The 26,806-nt window shown below is 41.7% G+C and overlaps 1 protein-coding gene across 3 annotated transcripts in view; it reads left to right on the top strand.

Moving 5' to 3' along the window:
- kcnh5b (potassium voltage-gated channel, subfamily H (eag-related), member 5b) overlaps positions 1-26,806 on the top strand; it is a 115,220-nt gene that overhangs the window by 15,155 nt on the left and 73,259 nt on the right. For 2 of the 3 annotated variants that reach the window (XM_047610376.1, XM_047610377.1), the window contains exons 4-6: positions 3,043-3,171; positions 13,338-13,453; positions 17,788-18,180. In XM_047610376.1, coding sequence (XP_047466332.1) covers positions 3,043-3,171; positions 13,338-13,453; positions 17,788-18,180 — 638 coding nt within the window. Of the gene's footprint in view, positions 1-1,598; positions 2,619-3,042; positions 3,172-13,337; positions 13,454-17,787; positions 18,181-26,806 lie in introns of those variants that run through there. The other variant, XM_047610378.1, reaches the window with a different exon arrangement.

The following is a 26,806-nucleotide window of genomic DNA, read 5'->3' on the forward strand; positions in this document are numbered from 1 at the left end:
TCTCTGAAAGTGTTGTCAGGAAACAAACAAAGCCTCGGCTTGTTTCAGGCTCTTTCACTGCACAGAGAACAGGGAGTTCCTTCAAATGAGACCGACGTTAAAACGTTAAAGCCGCAGCAGGTGGACGTGGGTAATTTAAACTTCCTGCGATGGATGATTACGTACGTGGACAGTAGCAGGATCACTCTGTTCCTCCTGGGGAATATTGGGTACATCAGGTGATGTACCTGGCTGCTTGTCCTCCTGAGACGGGGTTAAGAGACGCCGCCCGTCCTCTGAGACCCTGCTGACTGGACTCTGGTGTTCCTTATTTAGCCTTGATGGTACAATTGTGTGGTGGTTAGGAAAGTAAAAAGCCTAAAACCTTTTATGCAGCACCGTCCATGTGCAGACATCAGGGTATAGATCCATCATGAGCAGATTTAAGAACTCAAATATGAGTTTTTAAGTTTATTTGCAGATGATTGAGGTTGACTAGTAGATGCACGGTGTGTTTATTCACCAAACCAGTCACGTATCAGCTGATCTTACACCAATTAAAGTTCAAATGTTTGGAGACTTTGTGGAGAGGTGTTCTGGAGTCTTTCTCTGGAGTATGGAGCCCCGTAAGGTATAGGTCTTCAACAGGTGGTCCATGGAGGTACTGCAGTGAGGTCGCAAAATCTTTGGCTGATTAGATATTTTTTTATATATTTCTTTTAAGCTTTCCCTCGCAAATTTAAATTTCTTTAAGTACACATTAATATGAATCTAACATATTTTGTTAAAGGGGTACATGGAGACAGAAGACAAAGACGAAGCCACGCTAGACCTGTCAATCTAAATCCCAAGAGTCTGTTCATTCTCCAGTTAAAATCCCAGAGGCATGCTGCAATATTAGCAGTGCAGCTCGCTCCCATTGGCCAACTACTGAGGACAAAATGAATCGCTTTGTCACTTAAACAAAAAAAAAATAGAAATAAAAAAATTAATATTTGGTGAATTTTATTATAGAACCCATATAGTAGGTAGGAGGTCTCTACTTAATCTCTCATCAGTTTGGGGACCTTGGCCTGAAAAATGTTGCCGGCCCAAAGTGTGGGATTATGTGCAGGATTTCACAAAACTGTTTATACTAATAGCAACGTTCTTCCAGGTCATTCATGCTCAGAACAAAAACAAAACAAGCACGACAATAGAGTGGGACAAGTTTATTGAGTTTTATTTAGAAATACAAACATATTAAAACAATTCTTGACAGTAGGCACGGGTTTGATATTAATGAGACATTTTTCACGGAGAGAGGTTTTTCTCGTCGTAAAGTGCATGACTCTCTTCCGAATGCCGACTCAACTAAAAGAAAGCCGATCCAACCACACATTGCAAAAGTTTGTCGTACTTAATTAGTTTTTGTTCTGAATGACACAGAAGAACATTGCTATTAGTGTTTTTTTTTGTTTGTTTGTTTTTTTTTTTTTTTTTTGTCCCTTTGCGGCCTCCGTGATTGAGGAAGTGATTCTGCTCCTGCAAAAATCTGTCGGGCCAATCAGATAATTTGGGGGCGGGGCTTCTGATCTGCCTGTTCAGTTTGAACCTGAGCGTCAGAGCGTTAACGAGGAGGAAAACGCAAATAATAATGAGGAAGTCAGGGTAGATCTAAAACAGGCACACGGTCCAGGACCGCAAAAAGGTTGAGAACAGTTTTTTTTAAATGCCTCTCACGGGTTGGAGGACTTTCCTGGTGACTTTCTCTTTAGATTGGATTCTCTGAACCAAAACCTCTGAACATGTTTCTGCAGAAGCTAGAATGATTGATTTTGTAGCTGCGCTGGTGACGTTAGAGAAGCAGCAGCACATCACCTCCAAACTACAGCTATGGATGAGTGTCGTGGGTTCACATCCCACCACTACTCCCAGTGGATTTTATAGGGAAAGCCGAGGGGACTACTGTGTAAATGTGTAAATTTCCATTCATATTAGGGGTGGGACTTGAATGCGTTAATTACGATTAATTAACTACAAAAAAATTCGCTGTTTGCATTCCAAATAAAGCGGAAAGTCCCTGGCACACAGATTAGTGACACAAATGGTTTAGCGCGGCTAATGGCTAATGCCTAACGGTTAACGGCTAATGGGTAACGGCTAATGGCTAATGCCTAACGGCTAATGGCTAATGACTAACGGTTAACGGCTAATGGCTACTGCCTAACGGTTAACGGCTAATGGCTAATGGCTAACGGCTAATGGCTACTGCCTAACGGTTAACGGCTAATGGGTAACGGCTAACGGTTGATGGCTAACGGCTAACGGTTGATGGCTAACGGCTAATGGCTAATGACTAACGGTTAACGGCTAATGGCTACTGCCTAACGGTTAACGGCTAATGGCTAACGGCTAATGGCTACTGCCTAACGGTTAACGGCTAATGGGTAACGGCTAACGGTTGATGGCTAACGGCTAATGGCGTATAGCTAACAACTACCAACATGGAGAAATCGGATGAAAGAGCGTCGCTAGTACTGATGGGAGGCATATTTATTTTCAAAAATGTGCAAAAAATTATGATAAAAAAAAGCCCCTCAACTCCACTGTACCGTCTAAGTGCAAAGCAGAAACTACCCGGAGCTAAGGAGCTAAAGGTAATTGGAGTTTAAAGGAGATTTAAACAAGAGGAAAGAAGTAGAAATTGCAATTTATGTTTATTTATTTATTTGACTAATTTAAAGTCAATACTGTTCCGAAAAAGTATTTAAAATGGCACTTTAACTTAGGTCTGTTCAATTTTTACCAGGAATATTTTCTATTTCTTTTTCTACAGTTTTGAATTGAAATGCAATTAAATGCATTTGTCCATTAAACATCAAAAGAGCTTGAGTTTATGCCTGTGTCTATTATTTGATTCAGTTGTCCACTAATAAAAAAATATTGGGGAAAATATTGGAGATTGGGATGAATTAATTACAAAACCTCTAATTTATTTGATATTTTTTTTAAAATCGAGTCCCAACCCTAATTAACATATATATTTCATGTAACTGAGCATCTTGTGTCTTGTGGTTGCAGGAAGTCCCGTCTGGTTCTACATGCAGGTGGCTCCCATCAGGAACGAGAACGATAAGGTGGTTCTGTTCCTCTGCACCTTCAAAGACATCACCCTGTTCAAGCAGCCCATCGAGGACGAGACCACGAAAGGTGAGTTCCTCTCTGCTCCAGCTGCCTCCTCCTTTTTGGTTTGTTTTATTACTCTTAGAGGAGGAGACTCGGATGCTTTGGTGCATCGTGTTTAAAGAGACGTGACCGGATCTAAGTGGGAACCAGATGAAGACAATTAATCTTGGTTCTGATTGGACGTATGATTACATGTCTTCCTCCTCTGTGTTCGTTACCATCCTTCATATTTTCACACTTCTTTTTTATAATTCTCTTCACATTTATCATGTTATTTTACTTCTCATTTCTTTCTTCTATCTTTTTTTTAACCCTGATGTTGTCGTCCTGGATGTTAACACCAGCTGATTCATATCCAACATTTAGAAGGACATAGGTGTTTCCTGGAGGATGAAACTTAATTACGACTGATTCTGTCGTTTCTTTACTGCCATCGATGGATTGAATTGTTAGTTTTTTTCCCCAAAGTTTTTAGTTTTTGAAGAATTCGGTTGATCATTAGCATCATTTTAATCATGGTAATCTCCTTTCCCACTTCTTCTTCTGGTATTTTAAGTCCTAAATCCATTCTTTCATTTATTTTTCTGATTCTATCTCTTCTTCTTTTCCTTTTCATCCTTCTGCCTCCTCTTTCCCGCTCCTCACTCTGCTCTCCTTCGTCTGCTCCTCTTAACACCGAGTTTTCTTGAAGCATTTGTGTCTCCTCTTCCATCTTTTTTTTTTGCTGTGTCTGGATGTGAAAAGAGTCAGTTCTGGTTTCCCGTTCGATGCGTGAACATCTCAAGCTGTCAGGTTGTGTTTGAGGAGGTTGTGGCGCTGTCAGGAATCACAGGAGATGTGGGTGGCCGTGTCGTCCTCCTCGTCCTCACTGATGCGCCGTGTCAGCTTCCTGCCCCCGGGGGGCGATCCCGGCGCCGCTGAGCGGGTGCGTTTGCCCTTTGACGAGGATCACCCCCCCCCACTCCCCTTCCACCCTTCACCTTCTTAATGTACACGCACATTCAGATCAAACACGTGTGAACGCATGCAGCGGCTTCCTCCACGTTCTTCGTTATGTTTGCTCAGAGACTCTTGAATAACATGTAATTAGAGCTTCGCTGGAACTAATTTTGACACATCAGTGTGTTGATCTTTGTGAGTCAGCGGATGACGATGTGACAATGTCAACTGACTCTATAAATTATCGGAAAGAACCATTGTGACGTCACCCATTGGATTCTGAACCTCAAAAATAAAGTGGGCGGATGTGGATGTTGGCTTTACTCCGCCCACACGCGGATACTCCAAATATGGACGTGGGGGTCATGTAGGGGCGGAGCTAAAGCAGCCTGGACGTTAAGACCCGCCCATCCAACTCTCTGGCTACTGCCTGTCACTCAAAGTGGGAACGCCCTTAATTATGCAGAACTTTAAATCTTAATAAAAAACAAACAAACGAGTTAGAAAAAATGTCACCCCCCATAGAGTTGTCATAAATACTGAAATAAAACATTGAGACCAAAGTCAATAATATAATAATGCTGTAAATTTGAAAAGTTTGTCATGAAAAGTAAAATAAACTATTGAGGCTAAAATCATTTGTTGTACCAGGTTGTAAACATGTTTAATAATGCTGTAAAGTTGGGCTTTTTAACATGGGGGTCTATGGGGATTTGCTCCCTTTTGGAGCCTCAAGTGGAACATCAATTAACTGCAGCTTTTTGCTCTTCCGGGCTTCATTGATCAAACCTGGAGGTCGTCAACACATCAAAACCTCTTACAACGTATTAATATTATAGAGTTACTACACATTTTTTCTTTGATTTCTTTGCTGATATATTTTGAACAAAGATTTTCCTGTCAAACTTTCATGTATAACTCCAGTGGAGTTGCTGGGAGGTGGTCAGGGTGGATAGTGGGCGGACAAAGTGCTACTCTGTGGGTCATTGTGGACTTTTATTTGCACAAAAGTGGAGTCAAAGCAAGTAGAGCTCCCCCTGGTGGCCTGAGGCTGCAGTATAGATCATAAGCTCCACCCCCTCCTATTAGTGGGCCGGACTTGGGTCAAACTAAAACACTAAAATACACCTCAAATAATTGTTTTTTTTAAAAAAGATGGCTTCTGTAATTCAAGGTAGTTAATAAAGTTGATGTATGTTTAAAGACGTTTTTTAAACAAGATGGAACATCATGCTGATTGACAGTTGCCATTGACAACTTGTACCTGGAGTGTAATAAAATAGATAAATAAATAAATACATAATTAAGTTTAGTGTATAATCGAACACTTCATTGTAACTGGTGCTAACACTGGTACTAAATATTTATTCATGGTGGTTACAATAAATGTGGTCCTGTTGGCATTTCCTTTAAATGACATTTGCTTTTGCAGATTAGTTGGCATTTTTAAAATAGGTTTTGGGATAATTCTTCTTCTACTTCCTTCAGTCACTGGTGTAGTTCTGTTTTTTCATTTTTGTTTTGTTTTCCAACTTAAACAAAATAAAATGTTGAATAGAGAAAATGCTGCACTATTAACAGATGGCTTTTAATTGCAAGTATTCATCTTAAAACAAAATCACCTTGGCAACAGGGCTGCACTTTGCAGTTTGGGGAGGGGGGGGGGGGGGGGGGGGGGGGGGGGGCGACCTGAAGCCAGCCAGCGTCGCCCTGGTTTATTTCGGTGCGGTGCAGCTCGTTTGGGGCCAGAGTGAAGATGCGCTGTTAGCCCGCTGTGCTACAGAGGCTGCAGTTTAACCCGGTTGCTGATACGAGGGGGTGGATGAGGCCGTTTGTGAGGGGGGGGGGCGTGATTCGCTGCTGCAGGCTGTGTGCTGAGTTTTTGCTCGTGCTGCAGACAAAACTCGCTCTGAGCTGCGTCTCCGGCTTCTCCCCCGGCTCGACACGCCACAACACGTCAGCGTCAGCCGAGCGGGAGAGACCCAGCCAGATAAAGATGTCCATCCTCAGCTAAAATAAAAACCCAGAAGACTCCAGATATGTTATATGATTACTGCATTCCTGCCCCCGTTTATTCAAACACTCTACGGCTGAATTTCACTCTTCCTCATTGTGTGTGATTTGCACATGTTCTGCACATACTGAGATGTTTCCTCAGGCGAGCGTGTGACAAATATAGATTTGCATTGTTTCATTTCATATCCTCAGCTTTTCAATGATCTTGGACCATTTGGGGTTGAATGCATCGCTGACAGGTTCAATTAGTCATCTCAGCAACGTCAACGAAGCAGAGCAAATAAATATGTGGCAAACATCATGTTGTCACTGGGACGTGCTCAGGGTGGATGGTGCGACGCACAAATCACACATCTGCCTCACCAGAGTTTTTCCTTTAAACCAAATCACACTTAGCACGTCTGAGAGCGTCTTACTGATACATTCAGAATATTTCAGAATCACAATTACTTTATTAATCCCAAAAGGAAATTACTTTTTGTTGCAGCAGCTCAGAACAAAGAGCAGTGTAGGCAATAACAATATGTAGAATAAGTAGGCAATTATAATACATGCATCAATGTATAAAATATATAAAAATATGTGCAAGTATAAGTTCCAAGTCGTTTCTCTTTAGTACCATTGAATACAGAGTATTATTGCACAGCAGGAAAAATACTGCACATGGTGAGTCCAATACTCCAAACTGAGAGCTGCAGATATGTATAGACTGTATAAAAACAGGCTGCACCTCAGCACCATCCACACGAGAAGAACCTCAAAGCCTCTTTTCCTTTTTCAGTCGTCATTAAAGTCCTAACTCTAATTTACAGTACGTCACTGGAAAGTCTGATTTGCACATCTCTGCATTAGAGAATCTGGAGTCAGAAGCTGTTTGTCATCTTTGGTTGAGAAATGATTTCGTCATTTGCGTGAGCTGGCGAAAAAGAATTGAAAGAATTCACGTCACTCGGTTCAGCGATTGGGACCAGATGACTAATCTATAAGTTTCTGCAAGTTTTCTGCCGACTGTAATTAAAAGAGAAGCTGTTGTTGCAGCTTTTCCCACTAGTTGGTACGACTGTGACCACAAATATATATCACGGTATTAATTTATTTTATTTCATGCATAATCACGTTTCTAGTGGTTGAGAGAGGAATTAATGCTGTAGAGTGACTAAGGATAAACTATTTTACTGTGATGATGAGTAAATATTGCAGAATAATCCCACACTAGTAGTAAAACAGGTTTGCATGGACCTGTGTTAACACTGACTGCTGATGTGGAAATCTGGGATCATTTACATTCAGCTTAACTGATTTGTCTGTAACGTCAATAGCAGCGAGAGCAGCTACTGTAATAACCGTAGTCTGCACGCCATGTGTGAACGTCTAGTTTCAACTAGATGTGGTTGGTTTGGGGACAGTTCTTCTACTTCCTGATGATCTAATGATCATCAATCAACAACGTCAGTGAAGCAGTAAAAGGAACATGTGGCAAAGCTGAACATCATGTTGTTGTTTTGCTGGAGCTTCATCAGCACCTGAAAAAACGCGACAGATGTTCGATGGCTCAGCCTGAGGCAGGACAGGTCGACAGCGACGAGGACCGAGACAGGGACATGGACGCCTCCGGCTAAATGTTTCTTTTTTAACACAATTACACCTGGGCAGAGCTTCCAGTTAGTAAAGCAGTTTGACTCTGAGAGATCTCAAACCTTCAGAGGCCTGAGGAAGATGACATTTATGCTTTATTGAAAGAGTTTTGAAACGATGCTCAGCAGGGACCTGCAGGAAGACTCACTCCAGCAATATTTAAAAGCTCTGATCATCCTGTGAAGCTGGAAAATTGCAGCTGGTTGAGAGTGAGAAGAGATTGAACTGTGGTTTAGATCAAATATCAAAAAAAGACGCAGCTACACGGAGAAATGTCAAGTATTTTTTTACAGTTTATTCATGAAGATCAAGCTGCACAGGACTTCAGTCTTAACCTTTAAAGTAACAGTTTGTATGTGATTTAAAGAGAATCCTCTGTTTGACTTGGTCTCTGGGTCTGATGAACCCGTGTCCTCCGTCCATGTGTCTCTGTTCTGCTGAAGGACGTCTGTGAATGAACTCCGCTTCATGCTCTGCAGTTAGAGTTTCCTCTGAGTGGAGCCGCTGATCAAAATCTATTTGCAGACTCCACTTTGGTGGCTTGTGCACTAGTTCTGCTCCCGCGTTATTTTTAGCCCTTTTTTTTTTTTAACATTTCTACTTCCATTGTTTCTCCAGACTGATAAGTCACGCGGCGTCGCATTCTGGAGGGAAACCGTCGCAGGAGAATTACTACAAGCTGTGAAAATAGACTTGTCATGCTCTGTGTGCAGTGGGCACAGTGGAGGGATGAAGGGGATCACATAGGATCAGCCTTTATTTACAAATGCAAATAGCTGATAATGTATTTATTTCTATAACTGTCACCCAGACACATCCGTCTATTTTGCTTCATGATGAAAGTGGTATGAAGACGGACATGTTGGCTTTCTTTCTGCACCAGTGATTCTCTATTATCCTCCAACGCATTAATGCATGTGTCTTCTCCATAATGCATGCACACAGTAAAGTGAATTACTGCACTACTGCAGGCTCTATAGGAAAATAACGCCACAGAGGGAAGGTCCTGCAGCCAAACTTAAAAGTGAACAAGCATTAGCACTTAGCCCTTTTTTTTTTTAGCATTAACAAACATGTTTCCTCTTCGCTGTCGTCTTACTCGTCTCTTTGTTGTGTCCAGCACTTAAGCTCAACTCGTTCTAACAGAGTTTCAAGTCAGTTTATGCACAAATTCACCTGGTGACGACCAGAGAGCTTCGGTTCAGACCAGATTATCTGGTGGTGTGAGAAGTTTACAGATCTTAAGGCCGTCGCAGGTTTACAGACACAGACAGACGTGTGGGAGACATGTCCAGGCTTTTTAAATAAATCTCACTAAAACATAAGTCTCCTCCTCCTTAAGAACCAGCTTATCATATCGTACTCACACATCCAAAATAAATCGGGATTCTTCCCCTGAACTTTTCTGAACAAGGACGTCTTCACTTCGTTGTGTAACAGGCAGTTAACAGATAAAAGTTCATCTACATCAGAATTAAACTAAACACTCAAACCTGCCCACTTCCATCACCAGGGGCAACGTACCCGATCATAATTGTGCTTCTGACCTCTCTCTTAGTGTTAGATGGTCTGTATAATAATCCTCTTTAATTTGATCGTATCAAGTTTCCTCCAAACATCTTTCTCACATTGTTTCTTGTGGCTGTGAAATTTGATTGTTACTAAAAACATAATATAAATCAGAACATCTCTAGACCAGGAGAAATGATGAGCTTGGTCCCATTGAAAGATCTTTGTGGTCAGACTTCATCAGCGTTAGCGAGCTCTGCTACTTTAGGCTGAAAATAACACTGAACTAAGACCAGACACCTGAACATTTTCTACTTTTATTTCCTTCCTTGGCAGCTGTCAAACCAGGTAACAGGTGGATGACGTAGACGCTGCTCATCAGTCTGGTTCAAACTGCAACAACTAGTCGTTGCTGTGATTTTTTTTTTTCCACAAAAAAGTGTCTTTTTTGTTTCTACTTCCTGCTTCACTTCAGTGACCTCTGAAACCTTCGCAGACGACAAGTCATGCAAATGTTTTAGCCTCCTCAGTTAACCTTTCCTCCGTCGTTCTATCTTTATTGATCAAAACAATCAACTGAAATTGTGGAGATGGAGAAACAGTTGGAAAAGCTGAAGCAGAAACTCCAGTCACAGCTCTGACCGTCTGTGTCACAGCGTTAAGGGTCTGAGCTGTCGTCTTAGTTTCTGCCTCAACTAAACTCAGAAGTTTAAACTTTGTATCGTATTTATGTTGGTGTTGGTGCATCACAGCCTCTGTTTTGTTGTTTTTCCTAGTGAGGTGGTGCTTTCAAGGCCTCCTGGTGTGGCTCCATAATCTAATTAACATCCTGTTGTGCTCCGTCTTTTTCAGTTTTTGCAGTGAGTCAAAAGACGACATCTGTTGAGTTTCTCTTTAAGTGTAACTGTAGCTTTAAATCTCTGTAGAAATATAGAAAGAATCAACAAGCTGGTATTTAATTTGAGTTGGGTGAGTTTTATTACTCCTGATTTAAAGTTTTAACTCTCACATTGTTTCCCATCCCAGTATTGATCCTGGTTAAGTTTTGTCCCCAGTCTGATCCTAAACATCCTGGAGTTGTTCTCCTGTAGTTTCCTAAAGTCTTTCCTCGTTCTCCTCTCAGAGTCGACTGGATTCAGTCCAGTAAATCTTTCTTTAAGTTAAGTTAGTGTGGAGACAGGAGCTCGTACCTTGTGTTCTCTACTGCAGAAATGTTCAGGTCCTTCAACACTGATATCAACGCTCTCTGGAGGATTTGCCTCTTTGACGCTGTTTCCAGAAGAACATCATCTTCTTCTTCTTTATTTTTGTTTTGACAGATTTGACTCTAGCTACTTAAACTGTGCTCACGTATCTGAAGATGTAAACAGTCAGTTAACCCTGTGGTGCTTCTGTCGTGAGAAGATCAAGTTCTTTTCAGCAGCCGACAGTATAGCAGCAAACACTATAGAGCGACTTACGCAACAGCAGAGTTCCTCCAGGAAATCTACTCAAACGTATCCATCCTGGCTTTAATGTGTGACTCCATAGAAAATCCCATAAAGAAGAATATGAACAATAAGCTACACAGGACTTCTCCTGGAGGGAAGTGGAGTGATTGGGCTCCAGCGCCCAGAATAAACTGGGCCCATACGAGCCTCAGTGGCTTGTTTTCATGGCTGCATCTGAACAGAGGATGAAGAGGGAGGGGGTGTGGGGGGTCGGTTCAGGGCCCCGAGGGTTAAAAGCCATTTCAAAGTCCACTTTTTATTCGTGATGCTCCCTTCAAAGGCTCCGGTCGATGTGTGACGACTGTGTGTGAGCTGCTCTCTGGCCTTTGAACCGTTTGATTTTATTTTTAGATTTTACAGTAGCTTCACACACACACACACACACACACACACACACACACACACACACACACACACACACACACACACACAACCACCACGTGGACAGAACCATGAGGAGATGGACCTGATTTATCTACAGAGACTCACTCACATCTCTGCTCTGCTGCTGTGGAAATATTTATCAGAATCACAATTACTTTACTGATCCCAGAGAGAAATGACTTTACAGCAGCTTCTGAACAAAGAGCAACGGAGGCAATAAGAATACGAATGCACACATCAATGTTAAAAAAAATATGTATAAGTTCCAAGTAGTTGCTCTATAGTAGCATTAAATATGAGGAACTGCACAGTGGGAAAAAAAAGTTTTGTTAACCTGTAAAACCATAAAACTTTAAGTTAAATGTTGCTGCCTTGTGCAAACTGCTGCAGGAGAAAAACGGGCCAGAGAATATGTTTGTTCTTTAAAACGCTTGTGACGCATTTATAATAACCTATATGAATATTACATTATGGAAAATAGTGTGATTAATTGCTGGAAGAGAAGAGTTTGAATCAGTGACGGAGAGAAATTAAATGGAAGTTAAAACGTTTCAGATCTATCAAGCATTAAAAAGGGTGAGATATTTTATATTGAAGTAATGTTAATAAATATTTAATCTGATGAGTTTCTATGACGTGTCCTGGGCTCTATGTGGCAGGAAGACTTTTATTTTTGCAGAAAACACATGTTCTCTAAAAGAACCGGTTCAAACTGGTTCAGTTCATGGATATTATTCTAGTTTTCACGCTTATGGATTCTTTTCATGATGAATCTTTATGTTGAAATACGTCATTGACATCACTGACAACGAGGAAGACGCGATGGCAGAGACACTGAAACTGTCTAAAGAAGAGACTGGAACAGGACGACGTGCAACTAATGCAGCACAGTGATTTAAAGCATTTGATGACGATGAACGTCATTAAATACAGACAGAACCATGTGATCGACACGTGTCGGCAGAGCCAGAGACGATCAGGGACCAGTTTCCTGTTCGTTTTCTCTTGTTTAGAAACTCACCAGATTTTCTGTTGTTTGCGCGAAACCATGAAGGTACTAAACCAAACCACGGTACTAAACCAAAAAGTTACAGGAGGAATGGATGAGGGACAAAGAGTCAGATCCATAATGACGTCAGGATGAATAGAATCTTATCGACGTCCATCTCTAGTGACTAATTACACCGTCCGTTGCATCTCGTCTGATCTTGCAGGTGTTTCCTTGCATTGAAAAAAACTGGCCTGATGAGGTTTAATAAAACATTTGTTGGAGGCTCTGTTAATACCTGGTGAATCCCTTAAAGGGGTTTGAATGCTACACTGTGTATAGTGGCTTCCTTTGTCCCTATGAGAGCACCAACACAAAACACAGCTAATTTATTCAACACACAACATTACATGTTTCACTCCTCAGCATGGTCAACCCCCCCCAAAATAGTAGTTTTAAACATAATCTTGTCTGAACACTTTTTCTTCAAAGCTTTTAAATTCAGAAGAGAAATTCCCTGAGTTTGATTTGTTCCCTGGACGGTCACGTATGAGCTCGTTCTGCAGGTCGGCTGTTACATCTGGTTTATTATGCATTTATTATTTATTGTATTCCTGTTAGTAATTGGTATGTTTTATTCTATTTTATGTGTCCTGTGATGATACCTTTTTATGTATTTTTTAGTTCATTTTAGTGGACGTATTGTCCCAAGGGTTAGACCTGTAACTACTTTTTAATGATAGTCTCTTAAATCATTTATTTTTCTATTTGTTGCTGGTTATTACATCTGCAGCTGTTGTGTTTGTGTCTGTGGGTTTTATCTGAATGAGAAGTTGACCACTATTGCAGATTTCTATGAAATCTCAACTGAGACTCAAGAAAAATGGAAAAACCATGTGTAAAAACTTTAAAAAATTAAATTTAAAGCCTTTTACTTTTTCAAACCCACTTGATTTTTGATGCATTTTTCTGCCTGATTTTTTCATTTTCCTCCAGTCGTTAGTTTCCTCTCCGTGCACCACTGGTTTAAGAGACACCAGTAGGGCTGCAGCCATTTTTCTTGTTGTTTCTTCCCGTTCTCTAGAGGTGTTCAGGAGCTGTGGGAATATTTTGTATCTCCAGTTTATTCCCCGTGGAGCTGCTGAGCCGCCTCAGCCTCCGTCCTGTGGAGCTGACGAATGAGGTGTGATGAACTCCGGTTTTCTGACTGACGTCTCGTCTTTTTGCAGGATGGACCAAGTTTGCGCGGCTCACGCGGGCGCTCACCAACAACCGCAACACGCTGCAGCAGCTGGCGCCCATCGGCAAACACGAAGTCAGCCACAAACAGTCCAGACTGGCCGAGGTGAGCCTGAACGCACCACAAACACAACGTCTCTGTATGTGAGGATGCTCACAGACATAATGGATTCACTGGCCTCTTAACGTATCCCTCACATCTCAATGAAGTCATCACAGCTTTAAGCCTCAACATAAAAGCTTTATTAATACCCACTAGGAGTTGGGCCAGCAGGCCTCCAGCTGGGCCTGACTGCTGTTTGATGCTGAGCCTGTACAAAACAAAGTTTTTAGAGAAGAGCCGTCTGCTGCTGACAGTATCCAGCTGATCGCAGAACCAGACAGATCCATGCATGTGGTCAATGTTAAATGACATGACCAACATGACTTAGTAGTGGAAACACTTTAAATATCTTCAAACATCCCTGAAATATATCTCAGGTTCCTGGGCTCTGCTCCTTTTTGCTGCTGTGACTAAATCTCCTGCTGTGTTTTGTATTTCATTCGTTCTAACTTCACCTGCTTTTTTACAATTTAGTTGTATCTTACAAACCGTGACAGTAAAATCTTTGAAGACTGTTTATGATATAATGTGGTCAAACGAGCATAATTAGATGATAGAAAGTTAATTCTTATATTTTTAACCTGTAACATCTTCACGTGGAGAAACGGTGCATGTGCTTTTTTTTTTTTTTTTCAGTCGTTTCTCTTCTTCTGTTTAGTTTTGCAGAGTTCTGCTTGGTTCCCTGGTTCAACTCAAACTCATCAGAGTATTATTATTAATCATTAATCAAATAATGAATGTGTTTAAGAATAACTCTCAAAGTGAAAGCTGCTGCAGGGGAAAGTCGACATCCAGTGAACCAGATACTGCAGAGTGCCCCCCCCCCACACCGATATGCAGCCATTGCAGCTCCCTGCTGCTTTTTACATTATTTCTGCACAAATAAACTCCGGTATGAAACATTAACGACCACATTCAAACCATCTTCTAGTTATAAAGAAGAGTCTCTCATGCACAGATGCATGCACTAATAGAGAAGCCCCCCCCCTCCCCTCTACCTCTACACATGCAAAGTTCCCACAAACTGCAGTTGTTGGACACAGTGGGACAGTGGGACAGTGGGACAGTCCACCCGACCGCCCGCTGTGCCCGTGCACTGCTGCTGCTGCTGCCATTAATATTTCATGCAGGGACGGGCCGTGCACTCTGAATGATTGTGACTGTTCGCTGGAAATTTTAGAAAATGGATTGTGGTGTCGCAGCTCGTTTTGCCCGGAGTTCACACACCTGTGTTTTATTCATGAAGGGCTGGAGCTCGATGCATCGTCTTTAATCAGCGTTTGTTTGAATTTCATCCTCGCTCAGCGCACGCGGCCAGACGGAGTTTAGAAAAAGTGTTTCTCCCCTGAAGGAAGAAAGATGAGGGAGTACGAGGAGGAAAGGAAAATGTCAGGTGAAGAAGGGCAGAGGAGTGAGAGAAGCATCTGAAATCAATAACAGCCGAGAGAGAAGTGAATATTATCGGTGTAAGACGCGTGTACGCCTCCTTTCCCTATTCTGGGGTTGCGTGGCAGACGGTTGCATAATGTCCTGAGCATGCTCAGTAGATGCTGCAGGTGATGTGAAAGGCACAGCTGGCGTCTTGAGTGGAGGACGCTGTCGAGTGTCACATGTCTGTGGTTTAATTGGCTGAATCATTTGATCGTGTTCGAGCAGCGTCGATGCTCTTGACCAGGAGCTGAATGACTGGCAGCTCTGAGGTTGAGTTTATTAGGATTAGGTTTATTAGCTGGTTAGACATCGGCAGAACTTCATCAACTACTCAGGACGTGAAGATTCTCCAACGTGTCATAAGAACATTTATGAATCAGACTAAACACATCATCAAAGACAATACACACCCAGCTTCTTTTATATTTAGTTCTGTTTCTACGCCTTTTTAATCTCGAGTCTAATAATATCATTGGACTGTTCCTCTGCTAGCGTTAGCCTTTTTAGATGCGTTGTAGTAGGACTTTAGTTGTATTCAGGGGAGAAATGTTAGGACAATTCCAAAAGATGGATAAGAATAAGAGAAATTTATTAAACCATCACCATAAAAACTATAACTTTTTAATATAATAATAAAATCTAGTGATACTCAGATACAAAAAATATGGACACGGGGTCAGGTCGGACGTTGAGACCCGCCCCCCCAACTCTGTGCTACCTGTTAGCTCAGGCTAGCCCTTTATTATGCAGAATTATAAACCTTAATAAGAAATACGAGTTAGAAAAATATTCGTACAGTTGTCATGAAAAGTAAAATATACTATTGAGCCTAAAATAATTTTTTGTACCAGGCTGTGAACATGTTTAATAATGCTGTAAAGTTGGTCTTTTTAACATGGGGGTCTATGAGGATTTGGTCCCTTGTGGAGCCTCTAGTGGCCACTCGATGAACTGCAGGAGGTTGTTGCTGGGTCCAGATGTGTCCTGAACACATCCAGGCGTTTGGACTGTACTCGGCCAGATGAGTTGTGACATTTACAAGAGAATAAACCTTTAGAGAGGGCAAAGTTGAACTAAGCTCCAATTTGTTTCACAAACCTGAAGGAAACATGGTCGACATGTTTGGTTCCTACCTGATCCTCATAAACATCTATGGACTCTACATGGAGCAGTGGTGGTGATATTTTCTTCTCAAACAGAAGAAGACCTTGCTGTGTTCGTGCATAAGAAATATTATGTTCCTCTTGTTTCTGTAGGAAATACAAGATGGTTACCTAGGCAACCAGGTCCTGGGACGTCCAACTGTCGGCTACAGAGAGACGTACGATGAGAGAACTGCTAGTTCTGATGTTAGCGTTAGCAGCAGTGATGCTAACCGCTGGGTATAAACATGTGTTTTTAAAGGGTCACTGATGCTCCAGAAGCAGCAGATCCTCACAGAATAATGTGCTGTATCAATAATGGGCTGAGTGGGTAATGTGTGATCTGTGTGTGGCCTTGTTGCCGGTGGATTGAATGGAGCCTGTGTTCTGTGGACGAGGCCGTCGTCTTCTCGCTGTAAAATATATCACAGTGTTTCTCACTGATTATCCTTCTTTCTTATTTCAGGCCACATGTCTTTCTAATTAGGCTTCACAAAGCAGCAGAGGAGATGAATAGAGATGGAAACCTGAAAGGAAAAACTTCTCTGTAACACACTGAAAACCAAAAAAACTCACCTTTTTCTTTTTAATCGCGCTCTTTTAATAATTACATTTCTGTCTCTGTTTGTGCTCACTTACCTTTTCTAACGCGCCACCTCCTCCTCAGGCCACGAAACAATGGACTCTTGAATGAACCAAATGTTTCTTTTAATCATCTGATGAATCTGGTCACAGCATTTATTGGACAACTCAAACAAAAAGAAGACGAATTAAATGCATGAATAACGTTTGAAACATTTAAAGTCTTTTTAATAAAATATAAACTTGAATATTGTGAATGCACAAACTCTCCGATGATAACGGCGGAAGAATTAGATTAATATTATAAATATAAAATCAGTTAATCTTTGGAGGTTGAGTAAAAAGAGATGTTCAATATGTTTGGGTTCACATTAAATATATAATTTTAGTATTTAAGTGTCTTATCACATTTTTTATTCATAATTTGACTTTAAAAAATCAAGAAAAGGAGCACAGCAATCAAAACTATTTTAAAATGAGTTTTTTATATTTTTTATTATGTACTTGATTGATTAATAATGTGACATGTGTTTTTTTTTTATTTTTTAATATTCTAAAAATTATTTAAATTACTTTGGAAAAATTAAGATTTCACTTGATATGCTCTACACATAGCAGAAAAAATGAATACATTGATTTCACTATAAAATATTTTTATATTTTTATAATATTTTTAAATATATATGAAGTATAAATAGAGAGTAGTACGATATAAGATTATAAGATGCATTTAAAGAAGTCATTTAACCCTCAGGCGTCTGTTTAATTTACCACCTTCTTGTAAACTCAGCAGAGAAAAGTGTCCATGTCCAAAAACTGCTGCAAGAACTTAACTGATTAATACTTTTTTCTGATTTCTTTTCCAACACTTTACAAAACTACCAAACATTTAACCCTTTAAATACCAGTTTGATCACTTAAAGTCAGTGTTGTTTTTTACAACAAACATCAGTTTTTGGACTTTTTTGTCAGTTAAAGTACAAGAGGGTGGTGCATTTTTTTCAGTGTTCTGTTGACCTATTAGAATCATTGTTATTGTTATTATTTTAATTTTAAAAATTGCTGTAGAGATGGACTTTGTTATAATAATTGTGCCATATGCTCTCTTGAAAATTTTGAGGGACAAACATGAGGTCTGGTTAATGTCTTAAATCCTGGTTCTTGTCCGTCTCCCGTCTGCAGGTCCTGCAGCTGAACTCCGACATCCTCCCCCAGTACAAGCAGGAGGCCCCCAAGACCCCCCCCCACATAATCCTCCACTACTGCACCTTCAAGACCACCTGGGACTGGGTGATCCTCATCCTCACCTTCTACACGGCCATCATGGTTCCCTACAACGTCTCCTTCAAGACCAAGCAGAACAACATCGTGTGGCTGGTCCTGGACAGCGTGGTGGACGTCATCTTCCTGGTGGACATCGTCCTCAACTTCCACACCACCTTCGTGGGTCCCGGCGGGGAGGTGATCTCCGACCCCAAGCTCATCCGCATGAACTACCTGAAGACCTGGTTCGTCATAGACCTGCTGTCCTGTCTGCCCTATGACATCATCAACGCCTTCGAGAACGTGGACGAGGTACGAGAGCTTCCTCAAGTCTGCTCCTCCTCTTCATCCACCTCTTCATCCTCCTTCGTCCCGTTTTGCTTCTCCTTCTTTAACTCCTCTCCCCCATAATCCTCCTCTTCCACTTCATCCTCCACCTTCTTCTTCTCTTGTTCTGTTTCCAGCAGCTTTGATGTTGTACACTTTGTTGTCATTTTTCTTTATTGATTGACAATTAGCTTTAATCCAATGATGCTGCCAATAAGAAAAGATCAGAGTGAGTTAATTAGTCACTTATAGAAACAGCTGATTAAAGCGAAGCCACGTCTTCAGATTAACGTCGTTGGTCTCAGGCTGATGAATCATTGAGTCTTTTTCCAGATCGGTTTGATTTGGAGCCACAGCCTCAGTTTGACCGAAGGGAGGAGATGTGTCGTCCATTTTTTTTTTTTTTGTATTTGATCCCGCCTACTAAATGGAGGGGGTGGAGCTTATGACCTATACTTCAGCCACATGGTGTCCCATACACATGGGTTTTAATACAGACTGTATATAAATATGGACAACGCGTCTCCACTTCCTCTCATTGGCCAATTTGACACTATTTTCCTGGGGATACGGGTGGCGCCATCTTGTGAATTTGGAGGGTTTAGGGTGGAGCCACAATATTGACCCCCCCACCCACACTTCCTCCAGACTCTCTCATGTTACAAGGGAACGTTGGATTATACACTGAACTTTATAGTTCTACCTAAAATGACAGAAATCATCCTTGAAAAAAAAAAAAACTGATGCGTATTTTAGTGTTTTAATTTGGTCCCGCCCACTAACATGGAAGGGGTGGAGCTTATGACACATACTGCAGCTAGTCACCAGGGGGAGCTCTTCTTGCTTTGACTTCACGTTACATGAGCCCCCCCTCCTCAGGGAGCTTTGTGAACCGAGAACTTTAATGTCACTTCAGCTGCAGAGCTCTTGAATGTGAAACGTTCCCGGTGTCTAATTATCCGTCGTGGTGCAGATCTGCCTCGTTGTCGTACAGACTTTTTAGATCCTGAATCAGTTTGATTTCTGGCCAGCGGCTCATAATGAGATCAGGCCTGCCCCCCACCACCACCTCCACCACACATCACCCATCCACCCACCCGCCCGTCAGATACTTTGGACTTATATATCAATACGACTTCAAATCCATTAGAGGTGGTTTTCTACTTGATTGCTCACTGAATTAATTAACCGTCAGCCTGAGTGGAAGGAGCAGTCAATTGAATGTAAGGAAAAAAAAGAACAAATGAGATCTAGTAGCGTTCCACTCATGCAGCTCTTAGTTTTCATGAGTGGGTGTTTTTTTGTCTTTTTGTGTATCTGCACACACACACACACACACACTGAGTTAATGACACAAGCGTTTGAATGCCAGCAATAACAATAAAAATAAAAATAATAATAACGAGAGCGGCTTTTAAGCTGCCAGCAGATACATTTTCTATTAATTGTTCCTGCCAAGAGAAGAAAGTTATTCCACACCTCCCTCAGCTCCGCTTCCTCGTTAACATTTAGATCGACGCGTCTCTGAGGCTCTGATACGCCGGCTACCGATTTTCATCCCTGCAAATAGTTTTTAGCAGCTCTTAATGTCACCGCTCAATTATCGGGAGACAGTTTCTCAGTGAAATCGACGGCAGCGTGTGTCTGATAATCCTGCTTTAATAACCTGCAGCCAACCAGGAACGAGGCCCCGATGGAGGACGATGATGCTCCTGAAGGAGCATTTTTAATGTCCTGAGATCCTGAATCCTCATGTGAAGATATCTAGTTTTAGGTTTGTGGTGCAAAACCTCATCAGATTAAATGGTTGAAACTTTATTTATGCTTAATGACGTTTCTAACTCGGCCTGATCCGCAAATTTAACAAATTCTATCTATAGACACTTCATGTCCTACGTCGCTGTGACATCACGTTGTCATCTGGAGGCAAAACAGAGCGAAACTTCAGATGAAGTTTTACTGTATTTTTGGTCCCAAATCTGAAAAATCAAAGCACCAACTTGAAGTTTTATCACACACCAGCCACTGTGTTGTACACAGCGTTGTTTGACTTTGGTGATAAAAAGAAAAGAAGTGAGACACTCAACGACAAGACACAAACTTCCTATCAGAGATTAATATGTGACGTTATCGGTTGGACTAAATTTAGTTGATCGTTATTTGGGGGATTCCTGATACATATTAATGCTAATGCTAACTGCTACTTAATAAGCATCAATAATGAGCCAAATGCAAAAATAAATATTCAAAAGATTTGTAATTTAATTTGCATAATTGAAAAGGAGTGAGTGGAAGTAAAAAAATCTCAATAAATCCCAACTTTTAGTGAGTAAACAGGAATATTAGAAGTTAGTTTAATGCAGAATTAGCATCGGAGCAGGAGAAACCGCATGTGATCACTGGGCCACGATCACCTCAAACATGATGCTTAGTTTTTACACTGATACTTGGTTCTTCTAAATACCTGAGAGAAATTAAAAATACACACCAAACAAAACAAAGTCATGGTCTCAGGAGGTTAAAGAACTTTAATGAGTCAATAAACAAGAGAGTGTAACTTCACCGCAAGTTTTTTTTTTGTATATATTTAGTTCAAGGCCATTTGTGAACCCAGTTAAACCTCCTCCACAGGTTTTTGTGGCGTCTCGTGGATCATGCAGCGCCTCAGTTACGGTGTCTCTCGTCCTCCGTCCTCCGTCCTCCGTCCTCCAGCCTCTCGCTGATGGATTTGACGAGAACCCACCAGGTGGAGTTTTCCGTCTGCGTCCGTTAAACTGCAGTGAGCCGAGAGGAAATCGATGCCGCGTCGACGTCCAGCCCCTGAAGGGGACGCAGCCAAAGTCTCTTTGCTTAAATTGACGTTTTGGTCGGTGCTTTCCCGCATTAGCTGAGCTGGAGGAGCGGGTGGAAGCCGACGGAGGACGGTGTGTGTGTGGGAGGCTTAAGGTGCAGCGTGAGGGAAATAGAGATTATTATTACAGGCTGAATCCCCTGTTGATGGCTGAAACGGGCAGGGAGTATTTTTAGTTGTATTCTAATGCAGGTTTCAAGACGCTGCCAAGCTGGAGATACGCAGCCGCTGCCAACTCACGCACACACCGACAAACACACATATTCCTGGATGGTGAGACGTTCCTGAGTACAAGTAAAAACCCTCACGGTCCAAAACGTTTCACTTCGGCCACCGGCCGATGATTAAAGCTGCTGCTTCTGGTGCAACGTCAGGAGAAACTGAGTAAAACTCTGGTATCTGCAAAATATGAACATTCATCTGGTGCAGACGGATGGAAAACATCCTGATCTGAGGCTGAACTGTTTCCATCCACTGATGATTAAATGATGTGATCAGATACATGTGTTCACTTCCCCCCAACACGTAGAGAACACGTAGAGAACACGTAGAGAACACATAGAGAACTCATAGAGAACACGTAGAGAACACATAGAGAACTCATAGAGAACACGTAGAGAACACATAGAGAACACATAGAGAACACATAGAGAACTCATAGAGAACACATAGAGAACACATAGAGAACTCATAGAGAACACATAGAGAACACATAGAGAACTCATAGAGAACACATAGAGAACATAGAACTTTATTGACAAAGTGGTTCTGCTGCTGAGGAGCATCAAGTCTGCTGGAGAAAGAGGAGGAGGAGGAGGCAAACCAAGGTGTAGGAGAAGAAGAATAAAGGCGAAGGAGATAAGAAAGATGATGATGATGAAGGAGGAGAAGATGAAGGAGGAGGAGGAGGATAACAGGGAGGAAAAATAATGGAAAGAAGACACAAAGGAGGAGGATGAAAAAGAGAAGATGAAGCAACAGGAGGAAGAAGATGAAGGAGAAGGAATTGGAGGAGGGACAACATGAGGAGAAGGAAAAGGATGAAGAGGAGGAGAATAAGAATCAAGGAGGAGGAGATGGAGGTGAAAAAGAAAAACGAGGCTGTTTCTGTTCCTCCTGGAAACTTCTCACCTTGATGTTTTTACTCCACGTGGAGCAGACGGATTAAAATGAAACTTAAAATTTACAAAACTGGATCAAACTTCTGTCCTAACTGACAAGGAATGTTACTTAGAAAAAGTAGGGAAACAAAACTCTCGCTACTTTTCAGTTTGTTCCTATCGACATTTTGGAGAAAAGAGGGATCTTTAAAATAGAAACACCTACAGAGAGACACGGGTCAGATGTAGCATCAGCACGAGACCTGAGGGAGTCGGAGAAATGATGTAACCTTCTCAGGAGGAGCTGCTGACGCTTCCCCAGCTATGCAGCAGAGAGGAGCCCCCGCCCCACGCCTCCCCATACGCCCCCACCTCCCTCCCACCTCCCTCCCACCTCCCTCCCCATACGCCCCCACCTCCCTCCCACCTCCCTCCCACCTCCCTCCCCAGGCCCTGCAGCCCCCTGCTGTCACAGAAGAGTCCTGCAGGTCTAATCCGGTCTGACCTTTCTGAGTGACGTGGTGCACGCTGCCATCATCACCACGGCCCAGCTGACAGAGCCGGGGGGGGGGGGGGGGGGGGGGGGGGGGGGACTGAATGTGTTGATAATGTAACTGTAAAGAAACATGAATTGAGGGAGAGACGGGATTAACACACACACAGACGAACATGTTGCTTCTAAGGCTGTTGAATTGTGTTGGATCTGGTTCAAGTTTAATCTGATGCCGGAGTCAAAATGATACTTTAGAAACATGTCGGTTCTTAAAGAATGAAAACATACAAACTTTATCCAAAAACGGTGACTTTTTATTTTTAAGGTATTTTGTGACGTGTTAGTTGAACAGAATATTAATTTAAACAATATAAATACAACTAAGACTAAGAAATAAATGAACCAGTATAGTAATAATAATAATAATAATAATGATAAACCAGTGTCGTGGCGTCTGTCAGGCATCAGAGACGCTACGTTTCTGGTCTTTTAATAAAATGCTACACGTGGCCAGATGTTGAATCCAGGTGTTACTTCCCTTGTTGCAGGTTGACCAGTTATTTCGTTATGAGGATAAAAGTTTAAATGAATCAGAATAAGCTGCAACAAACCTAAAACCGTCCACATATGAGGACACAGGATTGTTAATATTATTTAATATTATTTACTCCTACTGTCAGTGGTCATAATGTTGTGGCTGATCGCTGCCATAGACTCCCTAACCCCCTTTGGAAGAGTTTTTTCTTCAGTCTGCGTTCATGTTGTGTTCTCCGACACTTCCTGTTTAAGGTGTAGATGCCTAAAAGAGAGATTTATGTGATTTATATGATTTATATAACGTCCATGGATCCAGATAAAGATGGAGGACGGATGTTAAATGAAGCTGAGCTCAGCCTCCTGGTGACGGTAGGAGACGTGTGAACGCCGCCTTCGCCCACATGACACATGACACAAGTCAGTGTGAGAGCGGCTCATAAACTGTGATGAAAACATGGTATTAACACATTAATGTAGTGGAGCCGCTCACTCGCTATGACGCAGCTTTAATCTGTGTGAGTCATGACTGGGTTTAAATATCTGGCATTTCTTGCATCCTCTGGTTGGAAATCATGATGCAACACCAGCCTCATGCAACGTTTTGATCTGGTTAACTTATACGTTCCTGACAGATTCAGCCAAAAACATTTAATTAGTCATTTTTATTTTATGTTTCAAACATCTCATTTCACTTCGGGGCGGCACATACATCCCAGTTACATCTGTAACTCAGAGAAAACAACGTAACAACCGAGAAATAACAACAGCTCCAGATATTTCCCCTGTTTTAGTGCAATTAAAATTTAATTAAACATCTTTTTACAAAACATTTCATGAACAAAGTGAACTTATTTAGTGAGAATAAAACTTTAAAGGCTCTTTTTCTGCTACTCTCAGCCAGAATTCTCAACTTCACTAATTCTTACACTTAAAATGTATTTTTTGAACTCTCTTTGATAAAAAGAGATGCCCATGATTAGCTCCTGGAAATCTAATACATTCACAAAATGGAACAAGAATTTTGAACCGTACTTTAAACATTATTCAGATTTCTGTTCTGGAAATGTGTACAAATTAGAGCATATTTAAGTAGTTAACTCCTCATATGCATATTTAAATATAAATTTATTGAAGACTTTATGGAAATAATTCACTGGAGAAGTTTCATGGTGATGTCTATTAGTTTAAATTTTTACCCTATCCACCTGTGGTGTCTCATCCTAAATGAAAACACAAGTGAGTCTGGAGGAAGTGTGGGCGGGGCATCGATATCGTGGCTCCACCCTCGGAGCCCTCCACCCGTACTGGTCAGACTCTGGGACGGAGCCATTACTGTAGCAAAAGTATTTGCAAATGTGTATTACGATCCACAACTGTGTAAAAAAACAATCCATGAAGCCATAAAGTCATTCAGACTAGGTAGCGGTGGCCACTTTCATTGGTGCTTGCGCCCCCTGGTGGTATGAAGCTGTATAGCTACACAGGCTCACAAGTTTCCTGGCACATTTGCAAATCGCTGCACACATTTGTGGATCTTCGGAGGCAGGAGTGTAGCAAAAGTCACGTGTAAGAACACGTCCGATCTAGAAACCCAATAAATCATACAGCTCAATGTACGCATTGGCAAATTTAATTTTTCCTACAAAATGGCCCCATACGCAAGTTGCAGGATGGCGTCGCCTGTATCCCTGTGAAGATAGCATCACTTTTTTTACCAGTGAGAGGAAGTGGAGACGTGTTGTACATATTTATATACAGTCTATGAAAACAGTGCTGCCCCTAGTGGAACAATTAGGAACAACAATTACTTTCATTGAAAACTGCAGCTCATGTCTTCTATGTAACTTTTTGCAGATTCATGCTGCGGCCCAGATTAAACCCTTTGGCATTAAAACCTGTAAAACTTTAGGTTTGTGTGCGGCTCAGATGAGGCTGACATTTAAAGTCCTGCGCCAGGTTCTCCTCTGATAAACAGGTGCTTAGCCATGTTTTTCTTTCTTTCTTTTCTTAAAGCATTGCCAGCTCTTGACTCATGACCTTTTCATCTGTGTTGCTCTGTCCTGTGGCCACTTAACTCAGAGGCATTTACATATGAGCTGGGAACCGAGCCGAGGCTTTGAAGCTGTGAGACACCGGCATCAGACAGAGGAAGCTCAAACCTTCCTCTGTCCGGTGGAGGTGAAACCAGGCCTGGTCCACAGAAACAGAAACAGGAGCAGGGAATGTGTTAAACTCGGACACGTCTCTGGTGTTTTTCAGGTTTGGAGGATGTTATTTGTGGGACAGCAGGTCACTGGAAGCAGCTCTTATTTTAGATTTGACAGGAGACGGAAAGATGAGGAATAAAACTCTGATTATAAGACGGATCAGTGGAGAGACGGGTCTGCTGGAATCCTTCCTCTGTCCTGAACGTCTTAGAAGACGACCAAGATGTCTCCATGTCTCTGGTTCATCTTTTCAAACAACTGGATAAAAAGAAAAGAAAAAAAATGGATGTTGAATGAGAAGGAGGAGGACAAATGAGGAAGAAGAAGGAGGAAAAATGGTGAAGGAAGGAAGGAAGATGGCGGAGGAACAAGAAGAGGAAAAAGGAGGAAGAGAGGGATGAACGAGGAAGAAGAAGAAGGTGTAGGAGGAAGATGAAAAATTAGCTAGAGGAGGATGAAGACGTGGGAAATAACTGTGAAATACTGTCAACTTTAAAGACGAAACTAAATAACCCACAAGATTCATCCAGAGGAAAAGTAGCAGGTTGAAAAATAATATCGAACAAAATAAAAATCACATTCTCACATTTTACAAAACATCAAAAGAAAACATGAGACACATTCGGGCCTAAAAGACGTGTCTCATTCCAGCTTCACTGTTAATATTTCAAGTTAAATACACTGGACGAACTGTCACCAACAAACTGAAAATACCTTTTAAACGTTTAAAAAGCACCGTGAGTTAAAACTGTTGGTGTCAGGGAGTCATTCAGCTCTTTAACCTCCTGAGACCTGAGCTTTAGTTTTCTATGCACGTTTCATTTCTCCGAGGTGTTTAGGGTCAGTAGGAACCAAGAAGTATAAAAACTATGCATCAAGTTTCAACAGGAAGTAGTAGTTTTTGGGAAAGAAAAACAATGCCCTCATATGTGGACACTGGGATCATTACAATGTGTTTAAATGAAGCAGAATTCGCTGCAATAAAACCTAAAACGTAATGTCCACATATGAGGACGCAGGGTCTCAGGAGTTTTTTGAAGCTCATCTTTATTTTTTTTTGGTTAAACCACCATGTTAATCAGCTGTAGTCAAAGATGAGCTGCCGTCCTGGTGGTGTCCTCATCCAGGGCTTCAGATACTCGTGCCAGGTGCTTAATCTTCCCCGTTTTGGTTGATACGAACGTGGCCTGAAGCTGGAGGTGAAGCTGTGCAGCCTCTAACAGCCCTGCTGGCTCCTCTTCCATCTTTTATCTTCTTTTTTTGTCATAGCGGGTAAATATTTAGCAGGATGTCGTGCGGGGCCGACCCCCGTCCCTCCCCCGTCCCTCCCCCATCCCTCCCCCATCCCTCCCCCACCCATGCCCCGCTGCTCTCCACGCTCTGCTTTGTTAATCGTGTTGAAACAGATCGTGCAGAGAGAGCC

Source organism: Mugil cephalus, chromosome 17 (genome assembly GCF_022458985.1).
Source record: "Mugil cephalus isolate CIBA_MC_2020 chromosome 17, CIBA_Mcephalus_1.1, whole genome shotgun sequence".
NCBI classification, from domain to species: Eukaryota; Metazoa; Chordata; class Actinopteri; order Mugiliformes; family Mugilidae; genus Mugil; species Mugil cephalus.